At 51.0% G+C, this 13,151-nt stretch overlaps 1 protein-coding gene across 2 annotated transcripts in view; it reads right to left on the minus strand.

Annotated features, from left to right (window-relative positions):
* Positions 1-5,384, minus strand: part of CROCC2 (ciliary rootlet coiled-coil, rootletin family member 2) — a 109,357-nt gene extending 103,973 nt beyond the window's left edge. For both annotated transcript variants that reach the window (XM_056808008.1, XM_056808009.1), the window contains exon 1: positions 5,098-5,384. In XM_056808008.1, coding sequence (XP_056663986.1) covers positions 5,098-5,172 — 75 coding nt within the window. In that variant the 5' untranslated portion in view covers positions 5,173-5,384. The remainder of the gene's footprint in view (positions 1-5,097) is intronic.
* Positions 5,385-13,151: the final 7,767 nt, after the last annotated feature.

The raw sequence follows: 13,151 nt of genomic DNA on the forward strand, positions 1-13,151 counted from the left end.
ACAGCTTCTCTCTCCTCCCTTCCCCCTCCCTTCACTTCTTCCCAGCTCCTCTCCTCTCCCTTCTCTTCTCTCTCCTCCCTTCCCCAGCTTCTCTCTCCTTCCCCCCTCCCTTCCCTTCCCCTCCCCAGCTCCTCTCCTCTCCCTTCTCCTCTGCTCTCTCCTCCCTTCCCCAGCTTCTCTCTCCTTACCCCCTCCCTTCCCTCCCCTCCCCAGCTCCTCTCCCTCTCCCTTCTCCTCTTCTCTCTCCTCCCTTCCCCAGCTTCTCTCTCCTTACCCCCTCCCTTCCCTCCCCTCCCCAGCTCCTCTCCCTCTCCCTTCTCCTCTTCTCTCTCCTCCCTTCCCCAGCTTCTCTCTCCTTCCCCCTCCCTTCCCTTCCCCTCCCCAGCTCCTCTCCTCTCCCTTCTCCTCTTCTCTCTCCTCCCTTCCCCAGCTTCTCTCTCCTTCCCCCTCCCTTCCCTTCCCCTCCCCAGCTCCTCTCCTCTCCCCCTCCCTCCCCACCACCTTCAGCCAGCCTTTTGAGTGTGAGCAGCCCAACATTCTGGAAGTTGACTTCAATCTGGCTCTCAGATAGCATCTTAGCAGTGAGTCATCCCACACCCTGTCTGTGACACACACAGCTGCCTGTGGTCCGGCTTTGGTCCTCCTAATGCCTGGCCATGGGCTGTCCTCAGAGTCAAGGAAGTCTGCCTTCCTCTGATACTTAGGAGCCCTATGACCCTGACCAACTTACTACATGGCTCAGAACCTCAGTTTCCTCATCTGTAAAATGGGTGCCATAAAATCCACAGCAGCTCTCTCACAGGGTGGTCACGAGGTTCAAGTGAGATAACATGGGAAGCATTTCGCAAATCTGATGATGCCATAGAAATTTTAGTTATTATTACTAGTATTAATAGAGGGCAGCGTATTTTTTTAAGGATCATAAAGCATTTTCTAAATCTCATTTGAGAGGAGGAAACCGAAGCAGACATAGGTTAAGTGACTTGTTCAGGGTCACATTCTCAGTAAGTTTCTGAGGCTGGATTTGAACTCAGGTCTTCCTGACTCCTCCAGTCCCAGTGCTCCACCACTGGGCTACCTAGCTCGGCCTCTCTCTATTAGTGTTAATAATTATGCTAACAATGAATAATAGCTAACATTTATAGAACGTCTACTATGTGCCAGGCGCTGTGCTAAGCATCTTACAATTATTATTTCATTTGATTCTCGCAGTAATCCTAGGAGGTAGGTGATATCATTATTCCCATTTTACAGATGAGCAAACCAAGTCAGGCCAAGGCTAAGTGATCTTGCTATTGATTTTTTTTCTGATAACAAAACAAGTTATACTGCTTAGAGAAAGACAGTGTGACAGAGTGATTTATAAGTCACTGTAAAATGGGAACACAGTGGCATTTAATAAATGCATCACGAGATTTTCCAGCGAGACAGACTACTTCCCAAACCTTGAAGTGCTCTGTAAATGCTAATTATTAGCTTATTCTTTCTTCCTACAAACAGGCTTCTTCCCCCTCTCCTTTTTAACTCTAATTTTTAATTTACAATTCCCCCGATGGCCAGGAGCCTGGCTTCAGGACTGGGGCGGCTCTGGGCACTTTCTGGTCATGCAGAATGGGCAGATGGGGCTCTTTCGGGGGACCCTGGTGTCCTCTCCCTTTCTTTGTCCCTTAGGCCTTGGTACAGGTACAGTTGGGAAGATGCTTAAAATTTCCTCTTGAAGGCAAACCCATTTCTACTGGGAAAGACTGAGAGCTCTCTGTGCATCTGGGTGGTTCCTGGCCAATGCTAAATGAATGGTGGGCTATCATTAACATGACCACACGGCTGATTGCTGTGGCTGCCACTGGGGAGCTTCCTTGTGACTGAAGCTAGGAGTGGCCATGCTGTTCTGAGGAGCACCAGGCTCGCCAAGGCCAGCTCAGGACGTGGGACTTGAGCACCAGTGGTTCTGGACCAGAAGAAGACCTGTCTGGGTGCTGAGCCAGGGACTGGCAGCAAGAAAGGCTGAATTGTTTGCTCTAGGAGCTTAGGGGGGAGCTCCTAGGATCCCAAGATCACTGGGGACCCAAAGGGACGAAAGACATTAAGAAGCCCAATCCTAGTCATCTGTGATTCTGCCGCCATTTTGTTTTGTTTTTTTAAACCCTCACCTTCCATCTTGGAATCAATACTGTGTATTGCCTCCAAGGCAGAAGAGTGGTCAAGGCTAGGCAATGGGGTTAAGTGATTGCTCAGGGTCACACAGCTAGGAAGTATCTGAGGTCAGATTTGAACTCAGGACTTGCCGTCTCTAGACGTGGCTCTCCATCCACTGAGCTACCCAGCTGCCCCCCGCCATTTTAAATTTGGAAATGGCCCAACCATCATAAAGAACTCAGCTTATTCCATAGCAGTTCGACATTCACATTGGTCAACTTCCACACCAAAGTTTCCTTCCTCTACCCCAGAATACTCCATCCATCCATTCGCCCAGGAAAGTCACTGAGTAGTGTTTACACTAACCTTCTGGGCTGGGTTTGCTTTCTTCTTTTTCACAAATGGCACCGTGGCTTTCTCCATCATCCTTCTACTTGTCCCCCTATGATTCCTCCCATCAGAGGGGCATCCCTTATTGGAGTAGCTGCTTCCCCTCCCTGGGGTTGCCCCAGTCCCTCCCCCATGACAAATAATGCCACCAGGAGGTCTGAACAGATAGAGCCTTGCCTTGTTCTGCAAAGTATTTTCAGGGTGTATGTTTACACTTCACACGTTACACAGGATGTTCAGGGTGGATCACCTTTAGCGCATCACTGTATCTAGCCTAAATCAGTGTAATTGTTATTGTTCTGCCTCGAATGAATGAATGAATGAATGAATGAATGAATGAATGAATGAATGAATTGGCCCAGGGAACTCTGATAGTGAGCAAACTCTCTTCCAGTGCAGGGACACCCCTATTCTAAACCTTAATCTTAAAGTAAGGGTTCTTGATGGGGGGATGAGAAACATTTCCTCTAAAAGACTGACTCTTGTGTCCAACTTAGGCTGGAAATGTAGGGCCACCCAGGGGCCAACCCCAACTGGATCAATCTGGGAGGCTTCTGGTCTGAGCATAGGGCTCCCTTTCCCCTCCCCTCAATCACACCAAGGCCTAATTTAGGCCACTGGGTTGGCTTAGCCCATTGCAGCTCAGAACACCTGAGACTCAGTTTCCCTGGGAGCTGGGATTCCTGGTGGGCACCATCATTGCTGGCCAGTGAATTTACAAAGCAATAAGATCAATGGCTCTTTCCAGAAATAACTGGCTTCCTTTGGAATGCCCCGATTTTTTAAAGAAACCGCCATTCTGAGAAAAGCTCCAGAGGCTTCATCGGACTGACCGCCAAAGGGCTTCCCAGGCCCCAGAAATCGGAAGAATCTTTAAGAGGCGAGTGGGCTGCTGAGAGCTTATGTCTTGCCCAGCATCTTATAGTCAATATTCATTCATTCATTCATTCATTCATTCATTCATTCATCAGAGGCAGGTTATCTTGACCTGGAGACTGACTCTCAATCTTCTCAGTCTTGCCAAGTCTAAGCGTAAACAAGTTTTCAATGGCACCACCATCTCCCTACCCCAGAGGGAACCTGAGTCAGCACCAACAATTAGAAGCCGGTGACCTTTAACCCAAGACAGTGCAAAAGACAAAGCCCATTGAGGGCCTGAACACAAGTTGGCAAGCGAAGGTGTCAGCAGAAGAAATGTTTTGGGGAGGAAATGTCAATCAGTTGGTCAGTCAACAAACAGCTGTTGAATGAACACCAATGTGTCAGGCACTGTGCTAGGCTTTGGGGTGGGGGAAGAGAGGAGGGAGGAGAAAAAGCAAGGCAAAGGCAGTTCCTGCCCTCCAGGAGCTCACCCTCTAGTGGGGAGAAAGAGGCAGAAAGTAGGCAAGGGGTGGCCATGAGAATTCCTGGGGTTTCTCAGCTTTCTGCCTGCAGATCACGCCTCTTTTAAAGCCTGATTCATCACACCGAGCCTCTTGGATCTATCTCTTCCTAGGCTGCCTCTTGGGAGAATCACAGCAGCTAAAACTGATCCACGGCACCATCCACATCAGGGCTTCTTACTTTTTTGTGCTATGAATGAGTGAGTGAATGAATGAATGAGTGAGTGAGTGAATGAATGAAGCATTTATTAACTATGTGTTACTAAGAGCTGGGGATACAAAAAGAAAAGTGGGGTGATCCCTGCTCTCAGGGGGCCTCCACTTGAATAGGGGGGCAGCTGCAAGTCAGATGGAAAGTCCCACAGCTCCTAGAGGTGCAATGGCAAAATAAATTGTCATACTCTATTGCGAGCCCCTCCTTCCCCCAGCCTTGGCCCCATCGTGGAAACATGTCTTTAAATGTATAAAATAAAGCATATAAGATTACAAAGGAAACTGTTTCTATTGAAATAGTCATTGATTTTGTTAAGTTCACAGATCCCAGGCCATGGAACCCCTGGCTTTACTGCCCATAGGAGGAAACTGAGGCTCATAGAGAGGGAGTGTGGCACTCGTGATCATGCAGCTAGTACATAAGACTGGGATTTGAATCCACTTTCTCTTCTCAGTTTGCTCCTGTGCACATTGAGGGGGTCCCGTCCAGCTCTAAATTCGGAGCCCATGAGCTCCTGGGCAGAGGTCCCTGATCTCAATGGCTTTCCAGCCCAGCCTAGCAACTGCTGGGAGCAGGTGGTCTTTGGGAGCCTGATCCCTTTGGGGCTTCCCTGCTTCTCCTAGCCTTAGGGGCGATGGGGCTCATTTTTATTGGCTCTCTTTCTGTAAATTAAGGCAGACTGAGGGGAGCTCAGGAGGATGCCTGGAACCCCTGACCTCCTTTTGGGGTTGTTCTCTCTCTCCCGAGTCCCTGACGCCTCCCCACACTCTCCCTCCCTGTCCTTCTGATAGAGTCTCGGCCAGGCCAGCCCCTGAGCACTGTAGAAAGCACTTCCCAGCCAGGGCCCTCCTCAGAGGTGCCTCCTGGCTGCTGGGCTTCAGGAGCAGGTCCAGGAGGGAGGCGGCAGGATGTCAGGTGTTCCCTCCATCTGCCCGCCCATTACTTGAGGGAGGGTGGCAGGGACGGTGAACTGACCTGGATCACAGCTTCCAGCTTCAGCCTGGGCCTCTCCTCCCCTGGGTCACCCGGATCCCTGGCCTCAGCACTCATGGCCCAGATCTAGCGGGAACGTGGGCTGGAGGGAAGCTCCAGGCAAACCCAGCTCCTTGCCAGAGTCAGTGCAGCAGGGGCTCCCTGGGTCTCGGGGAGGCTTCTAGACCTGCAGTTCCCAGGTGCCCCAGAAGCTTCTGCAGGCAGAGGAGATCCAGCGCCGTTTGCAGAAGCTGCTGGGACTTGTCCAGGGGACTGGAGCAGGGAAGGCTTTCACTGGGGCCTCTCGGTTGCTGTGGAAACCCAGGACGCGGAGGGCCTGGGGTCGCCCTGGAAACAAGAATGCCAGCGCTCTGTTGCCATGGGGACGGTGGAATGCTGCTGGGCGAGGACTGTCTCCTGGAGACCTGGGACGCCTTGGCTGAAGCCTCTAAGCCCGGGAGGCTCATCCAGAAAGCATCCTCGCCAGGGACACTGGTGGCCCCGAGCCCAGCCATGTGCACAGGTGCCTCTGAGTTGGCCCCTTGGGTGAGGCCAATGGGCTGCCCAGCCTGGGACTTGGGGCCCCCAAGGGATACCTTGTGGGTGAGTGTCACCAGACAACAAGCTCCTGAGGGAGGCAGAGGGAGATGGCCTCTGGGGGCCCTGGTTTCTCTGAGGCACCCAGAATCCCAGAGATCCCCAGGGCCCCCTAAGAATATGAAACCAGAGAATTTTTCCAGCTCTGGAAGGGATCTTCCATACTATCGAATGAGCTTCCTCCCTCAAAAGCAAAGGCCAGGCAGCCACACTAACTTCCCAGGAAGGGCCTGGGCACTGCTGGCAGAGCCAGGACAAGAACCCAGGCCTCCCCAATGGCGGTTCAGTGAGTGAGCCACCATTCTGGGATTTTACAGAATGTTTCTGGAAACTCCTGAGAGTTCCCAAATAAATCACTTCAGGGAGGTCTTAGAGGTGAGGGGACCTGAATTCGAGTCCTGTCTCTGACATGTGGTGACTAGGCAAGTCCCTTAAACACTCAACATTCCAGGAAACTCTGGAGGGACTTTCCATACGAGGGAGTTAGTTCCCTGCACAGATGAGAGAGACCCAAACTCACTTGTGACATGAACACAGCACCTATCATTTTACTCCTGGCTTAGCAAGTCAGCACGGGGCCAGGAGATCCTAGGGGTCCTCCGGGGGGCAGACAGAGAAGCACGAGCTTTGGGGAATTCTTTGGAACTGAAAGAGCATTGAGTGAGCTGTCCAGTCTTTGAGTGAGAGTCCAGTCTTCTGGATGACCTCCCCTTGGGGCACTCCAGTCCTCTCCCAGCTCTGCTGCTGACTCTCCCAGCTTTGCCCTCACACCCTTGTGTGAGTATCTCCTCCTGCCCCCTTTCCACCTCCCTGTTCCGTGTTGTCTTTCCCTATTAGAATGTAAGCTCCTGGAGGACAGAGGCCATCCTTCTTTTTCTTTATATTGGTATTCCTAGTGGCTAGCACAATGCCTGGCACACAGTAGGCACTTAATAAAGCTTCTAGACTCCACCCAACTGGACTATAATCTCTCTTCCATTCAGCACAGGTGAGGCGGTCACTCCCAACTCAATGAACTCCCATGGCTCCCTCTTACCTCTAGGATCCAATAGAAAATGCTCTCCTTCCTAATTTCAAGTGCCATCAAGGGCGAGGAAGGCCTGACTTTAACTCTTAATCTCTTTGTGAGTCTGGAGAAGTCATTGAACTCACTCACGACTTCCTGACCATAGAGGGGCAGCTGGGAGCTGGGCTGTTCGGTTCTGGCCGTCCCATTTTAGGAAGAGCCCCCTGAGGAGGAGCAGGATGGGGGGGGGGGTTGAGTTCGTGCCACCCGAGGACCTGAGGCTGCTTAGCCCAGAGCAGAGGACACTCAAGGGGGATGTGGCAGCTATCTTTAAGTACTGGACGGATGGTTTGTGGGGCGCCTCTGCCCTCTGGAGAGGGCTGAAGTGGAAACTACAGAGGAAGCTGCAGGAAGGCAGATTTAGGATTAAAAAAGAAAAGAGACCTTTCCAACCATTGTGGTTATCCAAGAGTGACCTGGGCCACCCCCAGATTCTGGGAGCCTCCCCATCTCCGAATCTGGGAGCACAGAGCCGTCATTTTAGATCCCGTTGAGTAAGGAGGGCCCAACTGAGGACAGCCGAAGAGGTGAGGTTCACATGTGTGACCCAAGGACACGGAGCGGGGACGGAGCGAGCAAAGAGCCCTTCGGTGGCTGGCTGGCATCTGCTGCTCCGTCTGCCTTGATCCCCTTGGCTTATTTTGACCCACATTTTTATTTCAGCTGCCCTGTTATGTTCTCCGGCTCCTGCGTATCGGACCCAACCTGCACCTCTGGATCCCGGCTGTCACCATTTTCTTCGGTGTGGCCATGCCATTCTCTCCAGCTCAGTGGTTAGACTTTTCTCCCAGACTCCAACCACTGTACTGTTTCTCTCCTTTTATGGTTCTGACACCTGGCATCTCCCCTTTGGACAGTGCCCAGGGTCCTCCTCTCCATGGGCGCCTCGATGATTCATCTTTTCCCAATGGAATCTGATAAGCAGAAGCAGCTTTCGTTGACTAGAAGAAAAGGAACCAATGCTGGGGATTAAAAATGGGCCTCGGCCTCCAAAATATGATTGTTTTCTAGCCAAAAATGTATTATTTAACCCCAAATTAAACTATAAAGCCATGTGATGGTCCGGTGGCAATGCTCGCTTCTTCTGAGTATCTGCGCTCCGCCAGTCTCTCCTGAAGATCCCTAGAATCAGAGCTACCTACAGATACATGCCCAAGCTAGCTGCAGGTTTAGATCACTGAGCCGTCCCCTTTCCCACTTCCTAAGCTGGAATACAGGGCCATGATGGAGCGGGAAGTGCACGGTGTGTGTGTGTGTGTGTGTGTGTGTGTGTGTGTGTGTGTGTGTGTGTGTGTGTGTGTGTGTGTGTGATCTTGGAAAGATTAATTCCTTTCTCTGTTCATCATCCTTCCCAGCCCATTTTTTAAACCTTTGCTTTCTGTCTGATCGAAATACCCCTTCCAAGGCAAAGTGGTAAGGGTTAGGCTGTTGGGGTTAAGTGACTTGCCCAGGGTCCCACGGCTACTCAGTGTCTGAGTCCAGATTTGAACCCAGGATCTCTCCACTGAACTAGCTGCTTCCCTACCCTCGCCCCCCTCACTTTACATTCTAGGATTCTAATTACATGCGCTTGGGCACTTGGTTTTCCTTCTCTGAACTCGAGGTCCTCCTCGATCAGCAGTTGGGTTGGATGGCCTTAAAGGTCCCTCCAATTCTTTACCTGCTATTCTGATAGACAAGGTGGGGACACAGTCCTGGCCCTGCCTTCTACTTATCAGGCTGACGACAGGACATTTCTGGGCTTAGATCTGGCCCAAGAGATTGTCTAGTCCATTCTTTACAAGGGAAGAGAGGGAGGCCCTCCCGGTCGGCTCCAGGAGCGATCCAAGGCAGTGCTTGCTCCCACAATATTCTCATGCGGTTTGATGGACCGCCAAGGAGGAATGGGAAGGAGATTTGGGGTTAAATTCTATCATTTGCTTAGGAAACTGGCCTTTTCTGGGTCTCTGGCCTCCCTGACCTCCCTGAAGTCCTGACGTGGCCCGTCATTCTTGTCTCCTTCATATTCTCTTCTGTCCAGGCTTTGGTGAGACCGCCGTGTCCTGGTGCCCCGCCTGCCTGTCTGGTCAGTCCCCTCCATCTCCCTTGCTGAAGCATCATTGAGCTAATAGCACCCACCAGCCAGGGGCATCTCCTCAAAGGCTTTGTCCTGGGCTGCCTCCTCCGCTCCCTCTAGACGTGTTCCCTTGATCATCTCATCGGCTCCCATGGATGAGTCTATGCAAAGCGTGCTCAGATCTGTTTGTCCAGCTCTAAGCTCTACTCCGGTCTGGGCAGTGGCCTCTGGGACACCTTGCACTGGGGAGTCTCTTGGGCCTCGCTGTCTTTTCTCCCAAGCCCTCCCCCTGCGCTTCCCAAGTTCCCTCGGCTACTGTGCCAGCCGCCATCTTTTCAGTTGCCAGGCTCGGACTCCAGACGACTGAGCCACATGGAGCTCTTGTGTTCCTTTTATCCTTGGCCGCTGCCACCGCCCTGGCGCAGGCTCTCATCTGCTCGTACCTGAACTGCTGCCATTGTGCCCCAGGTCTCTCCCCACTCAGCTCTCAGAATACTCTTCCCCAAGCCCAAATCTGGCCATAGCAGCCCTGCTCCTTCCACTGAACTCCAGGGGCTGCCCGTCACTCCAGAGTCAACTCTAGCCCCCCCATATATACATTTACGGCCTGTCTGGGTGACCCTGCTGCCACCCTCCCTTCCTCTCCAGACCCCCTGCATTCTCTGCCTGGATCTCTCCCCCTCCTCATCCCTGCCTGCGAGTCCGATTTCTAGCAGAATGATGTCCAGTGCCTTCTGTCTGAGATTCTTTCCAGTTTAGCCCTCTTCTCTGCACAGAGGTGTTTGCCTGGCGCCTCCCTCGGTGGACAGAACTCATCGAGGATGGGGGGATCTTCTCTTCAGGTCCTCATGCCAACGCTCGGCAAATAGGGCTACTCGGGAAATTCTGGGCGACTCGGGAAGCCTTCCGCACCCCCCCCCAGACCACGAGTCTAACTCTTTCACATACAGGAAAGGGTGGCCCCGAGCTGGAGTGTCTTCCTGAGATCACAGAGCGGCCCCCAAGGCACAGTCTGGCACCCCAGAGCCCTCCATGCTTTCTTGGCTTGCTTCCTCATGGAGACTCACCTGGGACTTCGATGGTGACTTTCTAAGAACATTGACAAGTCCAGGAGCATCTGGAGGTGGGTTGGCATCCTGGATGGCGAAAGGCTGCTGGGATGAGTGCGGATTGGCTGTTGGGAAGAAGAGAGGGGCGAGTGTGAGAGCCCCATCTTCAAGTGGCTGAAGGGCTGGCCTGGGGATGGAGGATTAGACTTGCTCTGTGGAAGCCAGACACCGACAGCAAGGAAACCTGGTCACACTTGGAGCTGCCCAAGCGCACACCTTTCGGGTGTGATTAGACGTGGTGGCTGCTGAGATCCCTCCCTGCCAATTCTCAAATGATACCATCTATATGGGCACCGTAGAGGAGATGAGGACCCCGAGGGCCCGAGTGCTAGTCCTGGTTTGGATTTATGGGCTGAATGAGTCTGTTTCCCCATCCCTTTCCATACCCCGTAGCACAGGGTTGCGGACCCTGCAGGGATGACTAGGCATAAATGAAGGGATGTGTGTGGTCCCCCCTGGGACAGGGGCTCTTTGTGTGTACACGTGTCCTAGGGCTTAGCATGATGCCTTAGCACATAGTAGGTACTTAATGTCTGCTGACTGATGGATGCTTCCAGGAGGCCCCACGCAACTGTTTTCTGACTCCCCAGTACACCCCGGGGCAGCAGATGCCCACGCCTGATGCCAGGGATGGGTGCCCCTGGGCACAGTCTCCTGATAGGAAGGAGCGGGTGACACAGCCGCCTGAGGCAGGCTCCCAATAGCAGGATGAGTGGCATGGGGGTGGGTGGAGGCACCTGAGGGATTTTTGAAGAGTCTTAATGAAAGGCCTGACTTGCTCCTTGATCAGCCAGACGATTCATATCCATGGCTGGGGTTATCACAAGGATCAAATGAGGTAGAGCCAGATGTGCAGCAGCTGAAAATCTCAAGAGCTTTCTAAATGGTAGCTCTTAGTATCATCGTTCTAAAAGATGGCAGAAGGAGGGGAAACATTCCAGGCAGGGGCACAGCCTGGGCAAACGCTCGGAAAGCAGGGCATAGAGGGAACCACAGATTGATCAGTGTGGCCGGAAACAAGCAACGGATTTAATTTCAGGGTTCAGAGAAATCTTATGGAGTTGTTGTTTTCCTCCCTTTGAACACACTCACTTCTACCCATTTTCCCAGAAGCCATAGCTCTGGACTATTAGAGTTGAAGGGTTCCTTGGGGCCCATTTTACAGATGAGCAAACTGAAGAAGAGAGAGACTAAGGGATTTATTCAGGATCATACAACCAGGATCAGAGATAGTCATTGATCTGGAGACTAGAAGGGGTCTCAGAGATGGCTTAGTCTCATTTTACAAATGAAGAAACTAAGGCCAAAGGAGGGTTAGTGCCAAAAGATAATAGATTTAGAGGTGCCAGGGACTTTAGACTCCACTGAATTGGTCCAACGCCACATTGGCAGCCAGTGGCAGAGACAAGAACCCAGACAGGTCCTGGAGTAGAATTGGGTTCCATTTTGAGAATCATCTTGCCTCCCAAGAGGCACCAAGAGCGGTTTTTGCTCATGGGGGGGGGGTAGGGAGAGGGAGGAGGGGAGGGAAAGAACATGAATCATGGAACCATGGAAAAATGTTCTTAATTAATTAATTAATTAAATGAACTTAAAAAATAAAAGACAGTAATTAAAATAAAAAAGAACAGTTTTTGCTGCCTGCTTCACCCTGCCTGAGACTTTCAGGAACTCAGTCCCATGCCCGCTCCCTGGCACATGTGGAGAGATCTTGATCCATCTAAGCATTAGAAGTAACTACCATTCTGAAGTCTCTGTGACCATCGTCTCATTGGAGCCTCCCAGCAACCCTTGGGGTTCCTGACAGTCTGGATGCCTCCCTTTTCTTCTAAGTGGGGGACTCTGGGCAAGTCCACACACTGCTCTCAGGCTCTTTCCTCATCCCAGTAATTACACTTGCCCAACCTCCCCCACAGGGTCAGTGTGAAGGAAGCCCTTTGCAAATGCCATTATTATTTTATTTTACAGAAGAAGCAACTGAGGCTCAGTCAAGATGAGGTGACTGGCCCAGGGTTCTACAGCTAAGTGTCATCACAAGGCAAGAAAGTGTCAGAAGCAGGACTTGAACCCCAGTTTTCTTGGCCCAAGAGCCAGAGTTCTACCCACCACACTACACTGCCTCTCTGGGATTTGACATCCTTCCATATGCTTGTTTTTTTTTGCTTGGGAGATAGTGTTTTTAGATATAAGCTGTTAGCATTTTTAGTAACTTCATCAGTCACCCAGCAAGCTTTAATTAGGTCTTTAGTGTATGCCCAGGATTACACTAGGCACTAGGGATAGGCACAGGAGTCAGGACTGCCCCTGGGATATCATTCCTATGGGGAACTTCCAGTCCAGGAAACTCTTGTGCTCTGAGGATGCAAGAGGAAAAATGGAAGTCTCGGGCTTCCACTCTATCATAGAGGCCCTAAAGCTCACCCAGTCCAGCCCCTGAATTAAGAGAAGAGGAAAGGAATGCCTGGAACCCAGGAACCTCCCTTCTCAAAACCCAAGTGATTCACAGCTCTCTTTCTCTTCTATACTCCTTTGTTTCTTTATCTGTTCTGGTCTCCTTCTATATCTCAGTCTTTCTGTCTGCATCTGTGTATCTGTTCATCTGTTGTTTGTCACTCTCTGCCCTGTCTCTCCCCCTCTCTATGTCTTTCTTCCTCTGTCTCTGTCTTTCTCCTCCTCTTCCTCTTCCTCCCCTTCCTTCCTTCCCTCCCTCCTTCCTTCCCTCCTTCCCTCCCTCCCTCCTTTCTTTCTTTCTTTCTTTCTTTCTTTCTTTCTTTCTTTCTTTCTTTCTTTCTTTCTTTCTTTCTTTCTTTCTTTCTTTCTTTCTTTCTTTCTTTCTTTCTTTCTTTCTTTCTTTCTTTCTTTCTTTCTTTCTTTCTTTCTTTCTTCCTTTCTTTCTTTCTTCCTTTCTCTCTCTCTCTTTCCCTTCCTTCCTTCCTTCCTTCCTTCCTTCCTTCCTTCCTTCCTTCCTTTCTTTCTTTCTTTCTTTCTTTCTTTCCTTCTTTCTTTCTTTCCTTCTTTCCTTCTTTCCTTCTTTCTTTCTTTCTTTCTTTCTTTCTTTCTTTCTTTCTTTCTTTCTTTCTTTCTTTCTTTCTTTCTTTCTTTCCTTCTTTCTTTCTTTCCTTCTTTCCTTTCTCTATCTCTCTATTTTCTCTCTGCCTGGGTCTTTGTGCCTATCTCTGTCTGTGTCTTTGTCTGTATCTGTGTCACTCAGCCTTAGATTGACCCAGTA

Source organism: Monodelphis domestica, chromosome 8 (assembly GCF_027887165.1).
Source record: "Monodelphis domestica isolate mMonDom1 chromosome 8, mMonDom1.pri, whole genome shotgun sequence".
Taxonomy (NCBI): Eukaryota; Metazoa; Chordata; class Mammalia; order Didelphimorphia; family Didelphidae; genus Monodelphis; species Monodelphis domestica.